At 40.1% G+C, this 23,128-nt stretch overlaps 2 protein-coding genes across 3 annotated transcripts in view; one reads left to right on the top strand and one right to left on the bottom strand.

The window, feature by feature from the left end:
• Positions 1-23,128, top strand: part of LOC139974339 (fibrinogen-like protein A) — a 55,822-nt gene that overhangs the window by 26,488 nt on the left and 6,206 nt on the right. For both annotated transcript variants that reach the window (XM_071981390.1, XM_071981389.1), the window contains exon 8: positions 8,960-9,224. In XM_071981390.1, coding sequence (XP_071837491.1) covers positions 8,960-9,224 — 265 coding nt within the window. The remainder of the gene's footprint in view (positions 1-8,959; positions 9,225-23,128) is intronic.
• LOC139974348 (uncharacterized) lies at positions 4,282-6,201 on the bottom strand. Its single transcript, XM_071981410.1, has one exon. The coding sequence runs from the start codon at positions 5,163-5,165 to the stop codon at positions 4,296-4,298; it is 870 nt and encodes a 289-aa protein (XP_071837511.1). The 5' UTR covers positions 5,166-6,201; the 3' UTR covers positions 4,282-4,295.

Genomic DNA, 23,128 nt, shown 5'->3' with positions numbered 1-23,128 from the left:
ATTGAAGTTTGATTTTTAATCGACATTGCGTAAAAATCTATTCACATAGGCCTACTGTAATTTCGCACAGATGATTGTTTGCAAAGAGCCCAGGATAAATGTGGATCAGGTTTTGATGATTTGCGCAAGTGTAGTTGAAAATGAAGTTCGAACAGGCCTATGTAACTTCAGTAGTACAGTGTGGAATTTAATGAGAGATATACACACTGTAGACCTACATTGATTTTGAAGAGTTTGGCTGTTGGAAGCGCTGCAAGGTCAAAGCATGGAGCTACTACAGAGTTGGCGAGTAGGGAAGTACAAGGGCGGATGAAGGAGGGGGCTAGGGGTAAAAAATTTCAAAACGGCAGGGTGGGCGAAAGGAGGAGTGGACCGGGCCGCCCTGTCAAACACCGAAGCTAAGACACTGAGCCATCTGCCCTATAATATTGTGTATATCATTCACAAAGTATAGGCAGTGATACTTTAGAGGTCTTGTAAATAATAATAATAAATACTACTAACCTCTAATAATTGTTCTGTCTAGTCTAACCCTCCTTGCGTCGGTCCAGGGATCTTGAACTGTCAGTTCCAGAATAGATCCGTATATATGAAAATCCTTATAAATGAATAAATGTATCACTGAATCCGCTAGTACTTGGTGGGTTGCATTGCTACATCCCACACATGAATGTCCGGTGGATTCCCGAAGAATATACGAAAAATATGTGAAGTATCGGCCTTTTTAGCCAGCTATCGCTGTAGTGTAGGCAATGGTATATATTGTAGTTATAAAGTAATATTACGGCTTAGGGAACGACCTTTGCTGACCGATTCCATGAACGAAGTGACTGATAAAAATATGTCGCTCTACACTTGAACTTATGACCCCAAAACTTTCTCTCGTTGGACACTGGTCCTCTTTGTTCAAGTTTACTATAAATGGGAGTAAAGATAAGCAAGAAAGTTGGGCGACAGAATGTCTATAAACAAAATAAGTAGGCTGTTCCACTTTACGAGAGGGAATATATAGGCTCGCTTGCAGTGCGGTCACTACATCTAGCTCCCCCCTAGATTGCTAATAATAATGGAAGGCAATCGATTAGAACTGCGTAGCTAAAATGACTAGCTACTAACTTCATGGATAAATCTGCTGGGCCAATGAACATGTCGGCCACTACGAGTTACTCTATCTGGTCTATTAACTTGAGGCGGAGAAGAAATATTACTTTGTTTACGAAGAATAGGCGTAGGCAATGAACGTACTGGAGGCTTACCAGATGGTGGCTTCCTAGAAGGTGGCTCACTAGGTCGTGATGATTGATCTGATAGTAGTTCGTCACTGAAATCTTTATCTAAGTATGCTACCTTCAAGCGATCTATACTAACAATTTCTTCCCTGGTGATGTAATCTAGCTTGAAAAACTTATCGCCTTTGCTAATTACACGATATGGTCCTTTGTACGGGGACTGTAGCGACTTACGAACTGCGTCAGTGCGAACCCACACATGTGTACAAGTTTGTAGATTCTTGTCTAACTGGCTGGTGTGACGTGACGGCCTAGTTATTGCTGGACGTAGATTTGCCATATGCTGCTTTAAGCGATCTGAATATTTGCTCGGGTCCGTCAGGGCAGGAGTGTCAATGGGTGTTACTAGTTCGCATGGTAATGTAAGTGGAGCACCAAAAACTAATTCTGCAGCGGAGCAGTTAATGTCGGCTTTAACCGTGGCGCGGATACCTAGGAGTGCAAGCGGAAGTGCTTCTGTCCAGTTTGTAGAATCCGGCTGCGCTTTGAGCGAGGCTTTTAGCTGTCGATGAAAGCGCTCTACTAAACCGTTCGCTGCAGGATGGTATGAAGTTGTGCGAATGCGTTTCGAACCGAGCATGCGACTGAGCTCTCTGAATAGTGATGATTCAAATTGCGATCCCCTGTCTGTGGTGATTACAGATGGTACTCCAAATATTGTGACCCATCGCTGAATGAATACCTTGGCTACTGTTTCAGCTGTGATGTCACTGATAGGTACAGCCTCCGGCCATCGAGAGAAACGATCAACTATAGTAAGAAGGTACGTATATCCGTTTGATGGTGGAAGTGGTCCTACAATGTCAATATGAATGTGTTCAAAACGTGCATTAGGTGTTACGAAGGTACCTACCGGTGCCACGTTGTGGCGATGTACCTTGGCCTGCTGACACCTGATGCATGAGCGAGTCCATTCACGAACGTCTCGATTGATACCGGGCCACACGAAACGTTTAGTGATGAGATGTTGTGTTGCCCGAATGCCTGGATGAGATAAAGAATGCAGGGAGTCGAAAACTGCACGACGAAATCTTTGTGGCACATATGGTCTGGATGTGCCTGTAGAGATGTCACAAGTGATGGTACCTTGAGATGACGGTAACGGAACTTCTTTGAATTGCAAAGTCGACGACTGACGTAGCTTGCTGAGCTCTTCGTCGACTTCCTGTTCCGCTGATATCGCTTTAAAATCTATATTCGAAGCACTGACTGTGTTGATCGTGCTTCGAGATAAGGCATCTGCTACAACGTTATCTTTACCTTTGATATGACGTATGTCCGTAGTAAACTGTGAGACGAAATCCAAATGACGAATTTCTCGTGGTGAGTACTTGTCAGGACTAGTCAAGAATGAATATGTAAGTGGCTTATGATCTGATAAGACGTGAAATTGTCTACCTTCTAGGAGATGACGAAAGTAGCGAATGGTGAGATATACAGCCAATAACTCGCGACCGAATGTGCTGTAACGAGTTTCCGCTTTCTGTAGGCGCTTCGAAAAGAATGCGATTGGCTCCCAGTTACCTCCCACTAACTGCTGGAGAACCCCACCTACAGCTACGTCCGAAGCGTCCACCATCAGACAGAGCTGGGCGGTAGGGTGTAGATGATTGAGAAGTGTAGATTGTGCAAGTGAAGCTTTGACATTCGAAAATGCCTGTAACTGAATATCCGTCAAGGTGATAGGCATGTTCTTAAGATTAGTTCGTAAGAGATCAGTCAGAGGTTGAATGATGATAGCACAGTTTGGAATGAACCGTCTATAGAAATTAACAAGCCCCAGAAACTCTCGTAACTTGCGGAGTGTATCAGGTGGCGGAAAGTCAGTGATTGCTTTGACTTTGTCCGTTAATGGAGTAATGCCACTTGCATCGACGTGATGTCCTAGAAAATCCAGAGATGAAACGCCGAAAATGCTCTTCGAAGGATTGATTACTATTCCGTGTTCATGAAGGCGATCGAAGAGTTGTCGCAGATGATCGTAGTGCTCTTCATGTGAAGAACTAGCGATGAGCAGGTCATCGATGTACGCATATACGAATGGGAGGCCTCGTAATACTTGGTCGATGAAACACTGAAATGTCTGGGCACTATTCCTGAGACCGAATGGCATTCTCACAAATTCGAACAAGCCAAATGGGGTAGTGATGGCAGTTTTGGGAACGTCATCTGGCTCGACAGGTATCTGATGATAAGCTCTTACAAGGTCAATCTTGGAGAAAATGGTTTTACCATGGAGAGAAGATGTAAAGTCATGAATATGTGGTATGGGGTACCTATCAGGCACTGTTGAATCGTTGAGGGCCCGGTAGTCACCACATGGATGCCAGTCACCAGACTTCTTAGGAACCATGTGAAGGGGTGAAGACCAACAGCTCTCTGAGGGCCTGACGATTCCTAGTTGGATCATGTGTTCGAATTCGTCTTTCGCAATCCGATATTTGTCCGACACTAATCTACGAGGCCGTGCGAATACAGGGGTACCCTTTGTAATAATGTGATGGGTAATGTTATGCTTGATTGCCGTTTCCTTGTAGCATGGTCTGGTGATGTCCGGATATGTGTCGAGTAACGCGTGATACTGCGATTGTAGATTGGAGATACGATAAGACGGACTCGGCGACGTGTCTGTTGAAGTGCGCACGTTTACGCTGAGCGATGTTTCGAGATCGATTAGCTTGCGATGTTTGACGTCCACGGCTAATGAAAAGTGAGCGAGGAAATCAGCACCTAGTAATGGCGATGCTACATCGGCTAGTATGAAGACCCAGCGATAAACGCGTCGTAGACCAATGTCGAGTGTGAATGACCTCTCACCAAAGGCAGAGATGGGTGTCTGGTTTGCGGCATTTAAGGTAAACAATGGCTGTTTCCCTTTTTCCACTTTTGTCGCAGGAAAGACGCTCACCTCAGCCCCGGTGTCAACTAAAAATCTGGAACCTGTCCGGCCGTCAGTGATATAAAATAAACGACTGCTGGATGATGCGCCATGACGATTCGTCGTTCCTAATCGCTGGCTGTTGAGTTTGGGGACTTGTTTTGGTTGCCGGATGTCTGAAAGTTACATGGTGGTGTACATTTCTCCGCTGCAGCACCATATTGCCAGTGGTACCAACACTGAGATCCAGCATGGGAACGCTCAGAAGACGGAGACCTTGTTCGTCGTTGGGATGACTTACCATCCCTCGGTTTAGACCGGCTCCTATTGGTTCGGTTACCTTGCTGTCTACCTAGGGCCTCGACTTTCAGTGTGAGAGCTGCGACCATTTCCCTCAATTCTGCCATCTCTGTAGAAGGTGCATTGACAGAATTAACCGTAGGGGTAGGTGCAATGGCCGAGACCTGATGGACAGACGGGGTTACTTCCATGATTTTGTCTGCAATGACTGCAAGTTGCTCAAGGTCGATTGTCTCGCTAGTGGTTGCTAGAATAAGCTGCACATTAGTCGGTAGTCGCTGTAAGAATAGCTGGCGGAGGAAATTGTCATCTAATCTGCTATCCCCGAGAAGCTGGCGCATGCGCCGTAATAGTTGTGACGGTTTGCGATCGCCGAGTTCCTCTGATATGAGTAGTTGATGTAGCCGCCTTTGTTCCGACGCACTTGTTCGCTTAATCAGCTCGGACTTCAATGTAGAATACGGTTGTTTGGCGGGCGTGTGCAACAATAAATCCCTAACTTCCTGTGCTATCTCGGGCTGAAGGGAAGCGACAACGTATGCGTATTGCGTCTGCTCTGACGTAATGCCACGCGTGGTAAACTGCGCTTCGACCTGTGCGAACCAAATGGTCGGATCGTTCGGCCAAAAGGGAGGTAGTTTCAAACTAACTGCAGCGAGTCTTGACTGGGTTTCGGTTTTTTTCTCTGGATCGGTCATGATGACATAAACAATTTAGTTACATGAAATGTTATAGAATATTAAGGATATACACGCTTAATTTAACTCTTGAAGTGCTTGTAATTCCTTGCTGAACGATTTGACCAGCTCTATATGCCACTTACGCTTGATCGATGAAATCGCGTGTAGACCGTCATATAAGTGTGTGAAATTGTTTCGAATTCTACGCAGTGGACGACCGGAGCGAGATCGGCGTTTGTCGGCTTTGCGGATAGATGTGTGCCAAGACAAATTCCAAGGCTGAATGATGTTCGGTGCGTTACGATTGTACTCCTTAATTTGCCGATTGATGGCGTCAATTGTTATATTGTGCTGATGTTGGAATGTAGATAGTTCGGCTGCCGTGAAAATGGGCGATCGTAAGTTCCTATACTGTTGGAATTTTAAGAACGACGCAGGTGGAATAGTGGCGAATGATACGATAGACTTGGGGTGTGTGGCGAGTACGCTATGTTTGAAACGTTCTAACTCGTTGAAAAGCTCATGCGATGTTACGCGAGATGGTTTGAGGGCGCGCTTTCCCCTGGAGTCCCGACTAGAAAATTCTGTGAGATCGTTGATGCCTGCAGCTACTTTAACTATTACCCAACTATCACTGATATAATGTCGGAGCCTGGATAGTGTCGGTGATAATAAATCTTGGACTGTAGCTCCCCGTTTAATAATATAGTCTATGTTTATGTCGTAACTCGCTGGTAATGAATAACGCTCGAATGAATATGAACGAGAATCCGCCACGAATAGAAAATGAATGTTCATGCCGGGTTTGACCGATATTCTAAGCGAGTGTATAAGCTAGTAAATTATGAAATGTCATGTGACTACACAAACTGTACTGGCTGAACTGTTCGTTTACACACAGTCAATATCCTGATAAACTCACAAGGAAGAATTAAACTATCACGTCGGGGTCACCAATTTAGAGGTCTTGTAAATAATAATAATAAATACTACTAACCTCTAATAATTGTTCTGTCTAGTCTAACCCTCCTTGCGTCGGTCCAGGGATCTTGAACTGTCAGTTCCAGAATAGATCCGTATATATGAAAATCCTTATAAATGAATAAATGTATCACTGAATCCGCTAGTACTTGGTGGGTTGCATTGCTACATCCCACACATGAATGTCCGGTGGATTCCCGAAGAATATACGAAATATATGTGAAGTATCGGCCTTTTTAGCCAGCTATCGCTGTAGTGTAGGCAATGGTATATATTGTAGTTATAAAGTAGTATTACGGCTTAGGGAACGACCTTCGCTGACCGATTCCATGAACGAAGTGACTGATAAAAATATGTCGCTCTACACTTGAACTTATGACCCCAAAACTTTCTCTCGTTGGACACTGGTCCTCTTTGTTCAAGTTTACTATAAATGGGAGTAAAGATAAGCAAGAAAGTTGGGCGACAGAATGTCTATAAACAAAATAAGTAGGCTGTTCCACTTTACGAGAGGGAATATATAGGCTCGCTTGCAGTGCGGTCACTACAATACTACACTAGTGTTAGTACAGTAGGTCATACAATAAACGTAATTGGAGTTCGATCGGGACGCAAGCTTTTTTTTTTACAGGACGCAAACTTTTTCAGGGGCTTGCGTCCCTGGGACCCAAAGTTTTTTTCGCTATAATAACATTACTGAAACTGAAACACTAGACCAGTACTATGACGCACCTACAGATTACCACATGGTTATTGTATCGTTACGCCCTGCAGCAAAACTTCATGTACCTAACTAATGTACACAATCTTTGCTACAGTTAGCATTATTAGAAAATAAAATCCAGCAAGGCCGTGGAAAGAAACACAGAATTTGATCTAGAATCCATGAAATCGCTCAACATTCACAGTTTCTTAGGAGTCCCAAACAAGTATTTTCTTCCGAACATAAATTAATATAGCTTTACAGGACGACCAAAATTTCAGCAGGACAACCAAAAATTGGTGTGCTGGTTGTCCTGGGGACAACCACTTTAAATTTCTTAAATTTATACACTGTATGTATAATATGACTGACGGAGGAGGATGGACGGTAAGTCTAGTATGACATCCTATAGTATAGACGATATATTGTATAATATGACTGACGGAGGTGGATGGACGGTAAGTCGATCTAGTATAACATCCTATAGTGTAGAAGATATATTGTATATGACTGACGGAGGAGGATACACTTTAATTAGTATGATATCCTATGTTTCATAAATACGGCGTATACGTTTGCCTCAAAATGTAGTAATTCTGTGCATATTGTCAGATTCTAAGCACCAGAGGTGTGCTCTGTACAATAGTAATACACACATTCTCATTCGTTTGTCACGCAAGGGTGATGGGTTCTGTTCCTTCCTTTACATTTTCAATGGCAGTGAATTTGCCACAAACAAAAAAAAGCCTTTCAGCATCCTCTAGAAACAAGTTTCAACTTAATACACTTATGGTTACACTAATGAAACCATGCAGATGGTAGCAGTACATTGATATTCTTCCCATTGAACTTTGCATCTTCCTTTGAATCTTAATTTTCTTGATTAATTTTGAACCTACAGTTCCAGTCCATTTGTGGTTATTACAGTGTTTGATTACAGTATCTATAAATTGGGAAATTTCAGAGTTGATGTGTTGCTCACTTGATATAAATTTAGAGTTTTATTACAAAAGCAATCTGCCTGTCACGATATTAGGCTCTTTCTCTTAGATAATGAGGTCATTTTAGATTTATTGAAGTAATCATCAAAGGGGAAATGAAGAATTGGGCATTTCAATACAAACCAGAGTTGAGCTCAAAATCTTTCAGAATGTTTCTCTTCCAAATGAATAGTGTGGAAGTTTGACAATAAGATTCCATTATTTGTAATGGGACAGAGTTAATATATTTAAGCAACAATATCCAGCAGTGGTCTAATTGTCTACATTACACACACAGACAGCAGTTCTACAGTTTTCTGTCCTGGTGTGTGTACAATCAACTATGGTAGAGGGTGAAATTCACTTTGCAATTTAAGTCAGTTCAGGTACAACGTCACACACATTCTAGGTTAGTTAGTCTAATGTAGTGGTCCTTTTATGTCAGTGAAAGATACAACAATGTGTGGAATCTGAGGCCTTGTTAGCATGATATCCTAAGAAATGCTTCATGTACTAGATTCCCTAAATATACAGCTAACTGCCTCATGGAAACTTCAATGCGTTCTGATTTTAAGGTAGGGTCTCACCTTTACCAATCCTTCCAAGTATTGATTGAAAAGTAGATGATGAAATTGTGGGTCACAAAAATCAGTTTTGGTGGGTCGCTGGTTTTTTCTAGACGTTAGAAGATTTATCTAAGTTTTGTTTCTTTTACTAAACATGAAGTCCATAGACCAAACTAGCTTTCTGAGCATCTATTCTGGGGGTGGGGGGGGGGGGCAAACTACACAAAGATTTCTGAGCATCCATTCTGAAGGGGAATAGGGGATTGGGGTCTGATGGGGGCTGGCTCAATCCTCATGGATGATCCTGGCATGTGGGTCTCAAAGGTTGTCGACTACTGTTTCAGATAATAACAAGTCTGTAGATACTATGTGGGAATCCCATACCACTGACAGAAGGGTAAATTACAGGTGAGAGTGGAGGACTTCAGTTTGGAACATTGTCAATTACTGCTTCATTCAGAGGTCATCCTTTGCTTATATGTAATAGAAGGAATACAGTCCACTTCTCAGTGAAAATGTTATTGAAATAAATTTATTCTTATTTATTATTAAAATTATTCTCTTTGTTTTTACATTATACAGGTGTTCCAACGTCGTGTTGATGGTTCCGTTGACTTCTATCGTAACTGGCAGAGCTATAAAGAAGGCTTTGGTGAGCTGGACCATGAGTTTTGGTTGGGAAATGATAAGTTGTATTACCTCACCAATCAAGGTGACTATCAACTTCGGATTGATATGGTGAACAGTCATGGAGCTTCATACTACGCTAAGTATAACTTGTTCAGGATCAACGATGAAAGTGACAATTACAAACTGTCTAAACTGGGAAATTACAGTGGAAATGCAGGTTTGTCCAAATTATAGGTTTCTCTCTCTGTCTGTTGTATACAAGTTCACTGTACTATTAAATGTCATGTTCTGTTTCTTTCATAATATACTCGGTAAGTATATTTTATCGTGTTATGTTCATTCTTTAGGGCAGCCAGCTGCATGACCTTCATTGTTTTTAAGCAACCCAAGAAGTCACCCCTGGACCTTGATTACCAGGGAAGTTCATTGGCATGCAACTTAATATATAGCTGTGGTAAGAATTTTACAGAGGTCACAAATACAGTAACAGTTTTAAGGCGATATACATTTTTGGTTCCTTGCTAAAAGCAAAGGAACCTATGCATTCAGGTTGGCGTGTGTGTGTGTGTATGTGTGTGTGTGTGTGTGTGTGTGTGTGTGACGCTTTAGTTTGTATGCACGATAACTCAACAAGGGATTGACTGATCATGATCAAACTTGGTGGGTGGGTGGCCCATAGTGAGTAGATGAACCCTATTGTTTTTGGTGCCCACAAAGGTCACCAAAGGTCAGTTGTGGTCCAAAAACCCAAAATACTAAAATTGCAATAACTCCCAGTGCCAATGTACGACAAGGTTGATATTTTGGGACAAGTTGTGAACTGGTTAGGGAAACATTTTGAAACTTAACGGTCATGTGATCTGAGGTCACCAAAGGTCAATTAATGTTAAAAAACTAGTATTTTTGCGATAACTTGAGAACGAAATGTCCGTTAGGGTTGGGAGTTGCTTCAGTGTAATCCAATTGTCGACCCACATCTGGGTGACCCTTGACCTCAATTTGACCTCTGGTGACCTTTTCATGTTTTGGGGATTTTTACAGTTTCGATGCTATTTTCAGATGTCAAAGGTACCTTCCGATCATAAATATCGATAGGTTGACCCCCGTGTGACCTTTGTGCGAACTTACATGGGGTCAAAGTTTTCGGTCGGAGTAAGGATAGCTGGACAGACTTGTCGTGTTGATTTTTGGAATCAGCAGATCAAACTACATTTGAAACCAAGGTCAAAAGGTCAAAGGTCACATTAGAAAAAATGTGCTTAGTTTGGGAGAAAACGGGCGAAAAAGAAAATGTTTGGTTTTGATGCTAGATTTGGATATCAAAGGTACCTTCCGATCAAAAATGTCAATGGGTTGACACCCGGGTGACCTTTGTGTGTAAAGTTATACAAGGTCAAAGTTAATTTTCAGACATTTAATGCAATAACTCCCAGTGCCAAGGTGTAACAAGGTTGATATTTTGGGACAAGTTGCAAATGGTATAGAGGAATATTTTCAAACTTAACGGTCATGTGATCCGAGGTCACCAAAGGTCAATTAATGTTAAAAAACTAGTATTTTTGCGATAACTTGAGAACGAAATGTCCGTTAGGGTTGGGAGTTGCTTCAGTGTAATCCAATTGTCGACCCACATCTGGGTGACCCTTGACCTCAATTTGACCTCTGGTGACCTTTTCATGTTTTGGGGATTTTTACAGTTTCGATGCTATTTTCAGATGTCAAAGGTACCTTCCGATCATAAATATCGATAGGTTGACCCCCGTGTGACCTTTGTGCGAACTTACATGGGGTCAAAGTTTTCGGTCGGAGTAAGGATAGCTGGACAGACTTGTCGTGTTGATTTTTGGAATCAGCAGATCAAACTACATTTGAAACCAAGGTCAAAAGGTCAAAGGTCACATTAGAAAAAATGTGCTTAGTTTGGGAGAAAACGGGCGAAAAAGAAAATGTTTGGTTTTGATGCTAGATTTGGATATCAAAGGTACCTTCCGATCAAAAATGTCAATGGGTTGACACCCGGGTGACCTTTGTGTGTAAAGTTATACAAGGTCAAAGTTAATTTTCAGACATTTAATGCAATAACTCCCAGTGCCAAGGTGTAACAAGGTTGATATTTTGGGACAAGTTGCAAATGGTATAGAGGAATATTTTCAAACTTAACGGTCATGTGATCCGAGGTCATCAAAGGTCAATTAATGTTAAAAAACTAGTATTTTGGGTGAAAAAATGGGCAAAGAAAAATTTTTTTGAATTTTTACAGTTTTGATGCTATATTCACGTCTCACCAATCAAAAATGTCAATAGGTTTTCCCCAGGTGACCTCTGTGTGTGAAGTTATATGAGGTCAAATTAAATTTTCAGACATTTAGTGCAATAATTCCCAGTTCCAAGGTGTGACACGGTTGATATTTTGGGACAAGTTGCAAATGGTATAGGGGAATATTTTCAAACTTAACGGTCATGTGATCCGAGGTCACCAAAGGTCAATTAATGATAAAAAACTAGTATTTTTGCGATAACTTGAGAACGAATTGTCCGTTAGGGTTGGGAGTTGCTTCAATTTACTCCAATTATCGACCCGCATCTGGGTGACCCTTGACCTCAATTTGACCTCTGGTGACCTTTTCATGTTTTGGGGATTTTTACAGTTTCGATGCTATTTTCAGATGTCAAAGGTACCTTCTGATCTTAAATGTCAATGGGTTGACCCCCGTGTGACCTTCGTGTGCGGAGTTATACGAGGTCAAAGTTAATTTTCAGACATTTAATGCAATAACTCTCGGTTCCAAGGTGTGACACGGTTGATATTTTGGGACAAGTTGCAAATGGTATAGGGGAATATTTTCAAACTTAACGGTCATGTGATCCGAGGTCACCAAAGGTCAATTAATGATAAAAAACTAGTATTTTTGTGATAACTTGAGAACGAACTGTCCGTTAAGGTTGGGAGTTGCTTCAATGTAATCCAGTTGTCGACCCGCATCTGGGTGACCCTTGACCTCAATTTGACCTCTGGTGACCTTTTCGTGTTTTGGGGATTTGTACAGTTTCGATGCTATTTTCAGATGTCAAAGGTACCTTCTGATCATAAATGTCAATAGGTTGACCCCCGTGTGACCTTCGTGTGCGAAGTTATACGAGGTCAAAGTTAAAAAATATTAATGAGGTCACGGGTCAAACGTGAAAAACTCCCAAGTTGCAATAACTTGGCTACTATTTATTGGAATTTCGTCAAACTTGGTATGATGATATTGGTAGATAGTCTCCACACACTGATGTGTGTTGCAATTGATATCATGCATGTTTATAAGGGGGGGGGGGGGGGGGCTAGCATTATTTTGTTATGAAAAGTTTGTATGCACAATAACTCAACAAGGGAATGACCAATCATTACCATACTTAGTGAGTGGGTGGCCCATAGTAAGTAGATTAACCCTGTTGATTTTGGTGCTCATATGAATATTAATGAGGTCATGGGGTCAAACGTAAAAAACTCCAAATTGCAATTACTTGGCTACTATTACTAGTCGGAATTTCGTCAAACTTGGTATGATGATAATGGTAGATAGTCTTCACACACTGATGTGTGTTGCAATTGATATCAGGGCTTAGCATAACTTTGGCAACAAAAGTTTGTGAGCATAAATTACTGTTGTTGTATTAGGGCTTTGTTAGAAATTTCCCTATGAATGGAACTAATGAACAGCAGCAAGGAACCATGAAATGTTTTCATTCTGGTTTAAAGCAACATTTTTCAGTTATTGTAGCAATGGGAGGGTGGAGAGGCAGGGTATGTTACTTTATGGATGGGGATGGTTGCAAATGGTTATATACGTTATCACATGGATGAAAATATCCTGCTATCACTGCTATGGAATATATGGATTACATTTTTATTTGGTTTTCAATACAATTTGTGTTGCTACATGGTGAATTGTCCAGTTCTGTAGTAAGCGTCTATGTCTTGTTTCTTTATTCCGCATGGTAATAATTTAAGCCTTATTATAGGTAAAACGAAATCCATTTCCGACCATGAACCATGCCGTGAAGTAATACAAGTCTATACAAGCCTTTTAATTCATTATTCTATTGTACATATTCCCTTTGTGACCATTTTTAAAAATATGATACTTATGGTGGAAACTCGTTTTAAAAGTGGCATCATTAGCTGTTTGAAATAAAAAAGGGTGGGAGCTGGGTTGGTCGTTCTTTTCGTTATTTTGGTTGGGCTTACTGCATCTTTCCATTAAAACCTTCAACATATTTTGAGTGAGTGTTCAAAGCTTGCCTTTTATCAGGGCTTCATTTCTTCTCCAGTCTGTTAGTTCATAAACCTTCAGGATTACTGACGCTTTTCAGGGGAATTCAAACTCTATATAATCCCTTCATGAATAGACGGTCAGTATCGTCGGGATTAAAGGGGATGACCGAATGCATATTTATCTAGGTGTGGCCCACTGGAACCAAGCCATATTGCACCTACCTCAAGATATGGTTGTATGTGACCTATTTGGACAGCTAAGCCATTCCTTACTATCTGAAGTTGATCACAGTATGTGGTCTGTGATTTCATTACATGCAATACTTTTTTTTAATTTCCTCCTGTTTTGATGAATGATTGAAATATTATGAAAGATAAATAAAGACATTCTCAGCTCAATTGCCCAGATGACATCATTCAGTCAGCAGTTAGCAGGTCTGCAATTGCACCAAATTTAAAGAAAAAATACCCTCATGAGAAAAATTGCTGTGAGGATGTGTTATTGACCCCAGATACACAACACTTTCAGCTAATGCTTCAATCATCCATGAAAAGATCCTATTAATTGCTGCCATAGTTTGTACTTTGTAGGAGCAAATCTTGAACATATTGGATTAACCCAACTCCTTTCTGCTGCCATCTTCACTCCAGAGTGGGTGGGTGTCGACAAGTCACCACTATATTTGCCTGAGAATATTCCTTCCTGTTACATTGCTACATTAACAAGACATAAAAATCCAGATAATTCAGTGAGAAATCATTTGCTATCATTATAATAATTAAAATGTGATTAGTAAGGTAATGGCTCTTGGCTGGTCTATACTAGTCCTAAGAAGCAGGATTAATAGTTATTGGATTAACTTACACTATGGTTCCTGGGTAATGGAGTGTTAGCTCAGTGGTTAACACCGGTGCCTTTCAATCATAAGGTCCCCGGTTCGAGTCACTCCCAGATTAATGTATGTCGTCCAGTTACAGGGTTGTTGACAATTAACAATTCATAATCATGGACGTTAAATATGAATGTGAGAGACTGACTTCGGTCAGCTTGCGGCTTTGATAAGCCAATTAGGCTTCTTTGCGAGTTTCTGCTTGCATGAGGATCTAATATACATATACATACATTAATATGTTTAAATATAGAATTAGAGTTAAAACAAAACTATTAAGTTTATTGTTGTAACGAACTGTGATATATCACATAGATCACATACAAGGACTAACACTTATATGCTAAGAAATCACAGAAACAAAGCATAATGAATGACAGTGATATGCTAAGACATCACAGAAACCAAGCATAATCACTGACAGAGATATGCTAAGACATCACAGAAACCAAGCATAATAACAGACAGTGATATGCTAAGACATCACATCAACCAAGCATAACGACAGACAGTGATATGCTGAAACATCACATAAACCAAGCATACTGACTGACAGAGATATGCTAAGACATCACAGAAGCAAACCATTATGACTGACAGAGATATGCTAAGACATCACATAAACCAAGCATAACGACAGACAGTGATATGCTGAAACATCACATAAACCAAGCATACTGACTGACAGAGATATGCTAAGACATCACAGAAACAAACCATTATGACTGACAGAGATATGCTAAGACATCACATAAACCAAGCATAATAACAGACAGAGATATGCTAAGACATTACAGAAACAAAGCATAATGACAGACAGTGATATGCTAAGACATCACATAAACCAAGCATAATGACTTACAGGGATATGCCAAGACATCACATAAACCAAGCATAACGACAGACAGTGATATGCTGAAACATCACATAAACCAAGCATACTGACTGACAGAGATATGCTAAGACATCACAGAAACAAACCATTATGACTGACAGAGATATGCTAAGACATCACATAAACCAAGCATAATAACAGACAGAGATATGCTAAGACATCACATAAACCAAGCATTATTACTGACAGGGATATGCTAAGACATCACATAAACCAAGCATACTGACTGACAGAGATATGCTAAGACATCACAGAAACAAACCATTATGACTGACAGAGATATGCTAAAACATCACATAAACCAAGCATACTGACTGACAGAGATATGCTAAGACATCACAGAAACAAACCATTATGACTGACAGTGATATGCTAAGACATCACATAAACCAAGCATTATTACTGACAGAGATATGCTAAGACATCACAGAAACAAAGCATAATGACTGACAGTGATATGCTAAGACATCACAGGAACAAAGCATAACGACTGACATCGATATGCTAAGACATCACATAAACCAAGCATAACGACAGACAGTGATATGCTAAGACATCACATAAAAAAAGCATAATGACAGACAGAGATATGCCAAGACATCACATAAACCAAGCATTATGACTGACGGAGATATGCTAAGACATCACATAAACCAAGCATAACGACAGACGGAGATATGCCAAGACATCACATAAACCAAGCATTATGACTGGCAGAGATACTGTATGCTAAGACATCACATAAACCAAGCATAACGACAGACAGTGATATGATAAGACATCACATAAACCAAGCATAACGACAGACAGTGATATGCTAAGACATCACATAAACCAAGCATAATGACAGACAGAGATATGCTAAGACATCACATAAACCAAGCATAACGACAGACAGTGATATGCTAAGACATCACATAAACAAAGCATAATGACAGACAGAGATATGCCAAGACATCACATAAACCAAGCATTATGACTGACGGAGATATGCTAAGACATCACATAAACCAAGCATAACGACAGACAGTGATATGCTAAGACATCACATAAACAAAGCATACTGACTGACAGAGATATGCTAAGACATCACAGAAACAAACCATTATGACTGACAGAGATATGCTAAGACATCACAGAAAAAAAGCATAATGACTGACAGTGATATGCTAAGACATCACATAAACCAAGCATAATGACTGACAGTGATATGCTAAGACATCACTGAAACAAACCATTATGACTGACAGTGATATGCTAAGACATCACATGAACACAGCATTATTTGACTGGCAGTGATATGATAAGACATCACATAAACCAGGCATAACGACAGACAGTGATATGCTAGTACACCACAGAAACAAAGCGTAATGACAGACAATAATATGATAAGACACCAAGCATAATGTTCTTACAGTGACATCCTAAGACCTAGGTTCTCAACCTTTTTCTATCCAAGGACCCCTTGAGATAAACTGAAATGTTTGGAGGACCCCCGGACAGTGACAGCTGGCCTGGGGGAGGGGTATAAGGGGAGGGGGTGTCCCCCTCTCCTTTTGAAATGTTTTCAATATTTGAGAGTTAGATGCGAAATGGTGCATTATTTTGTGACTTTTGAAGTAAATTTATGTTCAAGAATTTATGTTTAGAAATGCATTTTTTCTAGGCCTGGAATGCAGTTTTCCTCGACCTGCAAGTATTGCTAGGCATAGGCCTACTTGGAAATTCTTACTTTCAAATTATATATTTCCCAATTAAATTTTAATTTGGAAGCGATGAGTTGTCAGATACAAACTGGTTGATTCTGCATGAGGTCAGGAAAATTATGGGTTTTCTTTGTCAGAGATAGCTGCAAATGGCACCGTTTTTATTGTGTCAAATCCAAGTTAGTTATAACTTTCTCTCCACCAAATTTCAACTCAGTCATCAATTATGTACCACCAGTCTTTTTAACCATACTAGTCTTCCCCCTGGAACCAACCCGCCCATATAGTCCTGCGGGACGCGAAATTATTTTTCCCACTTCGACGCGGCCACATGGGCGTGGCTTATGAATACGTCAGAGGCCGGCAAGTTTGTGACTTCGACTTCGAGCTCTTACGTATATAGCTCTTTAATTATATACTCAGCTAATATACTCAGGCCCAATATACTCAGGCCTAAGACATGACTTCATGAGATCCATGATGATGTGCGACTGCTTCTCCCAGTCAATCGGGTCTTCTTGGAGCTCTTGAGGTAAATTCCATCACAAAATCAAACTGTGTTTGTTTATTAGATGTGTTATGAACCTCCCGTGTCAGGAAAAGTTTGGAAAAGAACCTCCCGTGACAGCAGGGTCTGGAAAAGTTATAAATGAACCTCCCGTGGTATTGATTATTACACTTCATATTACACCAGGTAGGCCCACTGACCTTTCAATGCTAAAAACCTACAAAGATACATGTATTGTATTGTGCCCCATATTGTTTTATCCATCATTCTAAATTATTTGTTCATTTATAAATGAACCCCCTTTTAAACTGCAGTAAGGAGCCTACGTGCTTTCATCATTAGTTTACGTACGCTACTGGGTATTGTTACGGACTTGAAATATTCTACCCATTTTATTAAACAGTTGTCACTTGCGTCTGTATTAACTATAACCAGGGAGCTGTTACTGTTAGAGTAGCAGCTCCCTGCTATAACTATGCCTAAATAGCAATGTCCCTCTGTACTATACTATTTATTACACTGGTACGTGTACTAGAATCCCTGACATGTAACTTAATTGAGAACTTTCAGCACCCAAACAAACACCCGAGAGATATCACTGCATAGTCTGTGACGTGGACCAATAAGCCGTAACAACGACCGATAGTCCACGCCCATTATGCTAATATGGCCGCGTCGAAGTGGGAAAAATAATTTCGCCTGCGGGACTAGGTGGGCATAGGCAAAAATCTGACTTGATCTGTGCTACTGCCTTTCATCTTTGTTACATCAAAATGAAAAATTGTAAGTGTATAGTCTTGGAAATTACCAAAAGTGGGCTACTATTGAACTCCAGTCCTCGTTCAGTGCATTGCTCAATAGCTTCATCGTGATTCTGTAATCAAAGTCTTTATTCTTGAGACTTAAAAATGCATAATGAATATAACAAACGGAACTCTAAGAAAACATTGGCAAAAATAATATAGTCAGCCGAATGAAAGAAACCTAGCTCTTGGATTCAAGTCCTTATTCTGCTCAAGAGTCAGTGGGCGCTTGCATCGAGCTGCCACAGTTGAAATGAGTAGTGTCGTATTTTTCACGTTTTTTCACGTTTTGTATGTGTTAACGAACCTTTCCTTCGTTCTGAAGTTATTCGTTGTCGTGTTGTGGGACTACTAACACTCTTCATGCCATTTTCGAAGGTTTTTACGGAACGGGTGAGACATACAACTGTCAATTTAGGACACAGTGTTCTACGTTACTTATTTTTTTTTTGGGCCAATAGTATAGGCCTTCTGCTATTGACATAGGATAGTAGGATGAACCCTAACAATACCGATATCGTGGGAGCTGCTCGAAGCCTACACTATAGCTCGGAGACACTTCACAATATTCGAAGGAGTATGCAGACCCACACAATAGAGTCACGGTTGGTGGACATATTGAAAGAACAATCGATTCTTCGCAAGCACAGAGGTACGCGGGCCGGTATACAGAATCGGATTAGAAACACTCAATCTCATAATTTCAGCTTTCCTTATGGACTGACAGCAAATGTAAACAGTATTCAGGGAAAGTTTTTACACCTGGAGCAAACTGTTACAAACATGCGAAATCTATGTTTCATTACATTGCAAGAGACGAAACTGCAATCACCGAATAAAGAGTGGCTAAATGAAATCCCTCAGCACTGTGTGCCAGATGAAGCGTTACGCATGGCAAATTACTTTATGTTTCGCCATGACAGACAATTTTCGGCAAATGGCGGTGGATTGATAACGTATATCTCGAAAGACTGGGCAGTGAGCTACCCAAAGGTATGTTGTAGTATTTCAATCCCGGATATTGAGCTTCTTGCCGTGAGAGCCAGGCCACGATACCTCCCCAGCGACATGTCGAATGTAACGATCGTGAATGTATACACCAGGCCGTCATCAAATTTCTCAACTGCAGATAAAGAACTGAAATCAGCAATTACTAAGCTCCAGAAGGAAAACCCACGAACTCACTTCATAATTGCTGGAGATGTCAATCGAGAAAGCATCGCATGTATTGAGACAATGGGTTTCAAGAATCTGGTGAATTTTGCTACTTTCCCTTCGTCCAATTCTGTCCTGGACGCCGTGTATGTCACGGGTGACGTCTACCATGTAAAGAAATCCCACCCGATATCCACATCCGACCACAGCAGTGTCCTACTCATCCCGAAGTACACAGAGAAGCATCGTGCTAAGAAGCAACGACGAAGTAGATCACAGAAGGACTTGTCATTTGATAACGTCAGGAGCATGCAAGAGATGCTTCAAACGACCGACTGGAATGTATTTCGTGAAGGCTGCGATGACCCAGACGAATTAACTGACGCCATTTCAAGTTACATTGGATTCGTCAGCGATGTATGCATACCAATGAAGCAAATAACACCTGCTGAGATGATGAAGCGAATCCCCCCAGACAACAAGATCAAACAACTGGAAAAGGAAAAACAGAAGGCCATCGAGGACAAAGACAACATCTCCAGGAACAGGATGCAGAGGGAAATCAATAAGCACGTAAACAATCTGCGAAGTGACACCTTTGGAGGAATAAAAGGAAACTCTCGTGCATTCTGGGATGTCGTCAAATCCATAAGAGACCCTACTAAAGATGACCAGCCTAGGCGGGTTGATGCAGATTTTGGGAAGGAACTATCCGACTATTTTGGACGGTTTAATGACTCAATATGTAAAGATATACCGTTATACCTACCTGAGAAAAATGAGGGTTGTCATGAACTTGATGTCAATGTGGTAAGGAAACAGTTTGGGAAGGTCAAAAGGGGTGTTGCTTGTGGGTCAGATAAAATTCCGTGGTGGGTTTTTAAATTCTTTTCTTTTGAATTAGCTCCAATATACACATCACTCTTCCAAGAAAGCTTACAACATAGTCAGATCCCTAACCTGTGGAAAACAGCACTAACATCACCTGTACCAAAAGTGGCGAATCCCAAAGATGTGAATGATTTTAGACCAATTGACCTAGCAAGTATTGCTTTTAACAGCATGCAAAGGATCCTCCTGCCACGACTAACTGACAGTATCAATCAATTTGGGGACAAGCGTCAATTCGCCTACAGAAAAGGTGTATCATGTGTAGATGCTGTGCTGTTACTTATCCACGAGGTTGTGTCAGAATTAAATTGCAAGGAAACCACAATAGCAAAGGTGCTTTTCTTAGATTTCTCAAGTGCTTTCAATACCGTCCTACCAAATCAATTAATTACAGATCTGTCAGGTTTTATCACTGAACCATGGCTCCTACACTGGCTTGCTCAGTTCTTAACTGGGTGGTCAAGACACGTTAAATTGGAGAATGGGTTGTCTGATAGGTCAGAGATTAAAGTTGGAGTGCCTCAGGGTGGTCCATTGTCTGCTTTACTCTTCACATTATATACGGATGAAATCAAGTCTGGTGGTCATATCTCAATCACAAAATATGCCGATGACACTGCTATATTATGCAAAATATCCAAGAGTTCATGTGTCAATGATCAGCTGAACTATCAGCAATCAGTCAACGACGTGGTTTCAACATGTGATAGAAAGAATTTGTTGCTAAATGCTAAGAAGTCGAAGGAAATGTGCTTTGCTAACATCAATATAAAACATCAAGGTCTTCTGTCTGCAAGATCACAAGGTGTCACCATACATGAATCTGAGGTAGAACGAACATCAAGAACTGAATACCTAGGAGTATGCATTGATGATAATCTAACGTTCACGCCGCATATCTCGAAAATCTTGAAAAAAGTGTATTATTATGTTTCAAGTCTTGCCTATATTGTGTCATTCTTTAATGAAGGTGCAAGGAAAAATGTGTTCAGCTCCTTTATTCTGCCACATTTACTTTATGCTGTTCCTGTATACATGGTATCACTTTATATCATCTTCTGACAAGCATAGACTGATGAGATTCCTTAAGTATACTTCACGTATATTGAATGTAAGCCAGCTATTACTGAAGGATCAAGTAAACACAGCTGCAAAGAATGAATTTGTAAGGATGACAAATAAAATTAGAGATGACAAAGATCACCCACTACATGGGCCACTTAATTGTCTGTTGGTGAAAGCTACCAGGAATCTTAGGAACCCTCATATCTTGCCAAAATATAGAATTCAACTTTATAAGAACTCTTTCATCTACCGTGCTGCAATTTACATTCAATTTGGTATTTTGGAACCTTTCATTTAATTTTACTCATTGTTTCACCTAGTTCTAGTAATGTATATAGTTTTAACGCTTTCTTGATGTGCAATCTTTTGAATATCTTATCTATCACGGTTTTCACATTCTTTAATTGTTTCACCTAGTTCTAGTAATGTACATTGTTTTAACGCTTTCTTGTTGTGCAATCTTTTGAACATCTTATCTATCACGGTTTTCATATTCTTTAATTGTTTCACCTAGTTCTAGTAATGTATATTGTTTTAACGCTTTCTTGTTGTGCAATCTTTTGAACATCTTATCTATCACGGTTTTCACATTCTTTAATTGTTTCACCTAGTTCTAGTAATGTATATTGTTTTAACGCTTTCTTGTTGTGCAATCTTTTGAACATCTTATCTATCACGGTTTTCATATTCTTTAATTGTTTCACCTAGTTCTAGTAATGTATATTGTTTTAACGCTTTCTTGTTGTGCAATCTTTTGAATATCTTATCTATCACGGTTTTCATATTCTTTAATTGTTTCACCTAGTTCTAGTAATGTACATTGTTTTAACGCTTTCTTGTTGTGCAATCTTTTGAATATCTTATCTATCACGGTTTTCATATTCTTTAATTGTTTCACCTAGTTCTAGTAATGTATATTGTTTTAACGCTTTCTTGTTGTGCAATCTTTTGAACATCTTATCTATCACGGTTTTCATATTCTTTAATTGTTTCACCTAGTTCTAGTAATGTATATTGTTTTAACGCTTTCTTGTTGTGCAATCTTTTGAACATCTTATCTATCACGGTTTTCATATTCTTTAATTGTTTCACCTAGTTCTAGTAATGTACATTGTTTTAACGCTTTCTTGTTGTGCAATCATTTGAACATCTTATCTATCATGGTTTTCATATTTATTTATTTTTAGTTTGACATGTGTGCTCCTTTTTATAAATATACTATATTTATACTGGTTTCAATAAATGAAATAAATGAAAAGTGGCTCCCTTGAGCCTGTACATCAGAGACCAGTTTTTGTACGACTGGCTTCACCTTTGTTACGGCCATCCGTTTGTCATTATGAATTGTGAGTTTGTTCCGGAACTAGAAAGTAGATTCTGCCAAGTATGTAGTTGCGAAAGGGATTATTGCTTTCTCCAAAGCGATCTTCGTTAAATTTGGGGCTATCAATGCTCCTTCAGCAATCCAGAATTTAGCATAGCCATGCCTTTCAAAATATCTTCTTTTGTTGATCGAGGATTGAATTTCGATGAGTTCCTCAGCATCAGGAACATCTTCAAGTTTGGCACTAAACGGGTCGAGCACAAAACTATGTTCATCTGCATCGGCAATATCTTTTAATCGTTCCAACATCTCAATTCGAAGAGCATTCAAGTGTGTCAATATAACAGTCTTCATTTTAGGTGTTAGTGATCTGTCTATGAAAAGTTCCGACAACTCCTGGAACATACTGTAGTCATCCCTTTGTATCTTGTCACTCCAGAGTGAGAGTTTCCGGGTAAAAGCATCGACTGCCTGTTTACATGTTATGATGTTCGCAGATTCTCCCTGCAGCTTCATGTTCAGATTTTTATACTGGTCAAATATGTCGACAAGGTAAGCTAACTTGGTTGAAAGTCAGCATTCAAAAATGCCTCGGCGTGATTACTCTTGATAACATCTCT

The sequence above is a fragment of the Apostichopus japonicus genome, chromosome 9, assembly GCF_037975245.1.
Source record: "Apostichopus japonicus isolate 1M-3 chromosome 9, ASM3797524v1, whole genome shotgun sequence".
NCBI lineage: Eukaryota > Metazoa > Echinodermata > Holothuroidea > Aspidochirotida > Stichopodidae > Apostichopus > Apostichopus japonicus.
This window is presented reverse-complemented; position numbering and strand designations above follow the sequence as displayed.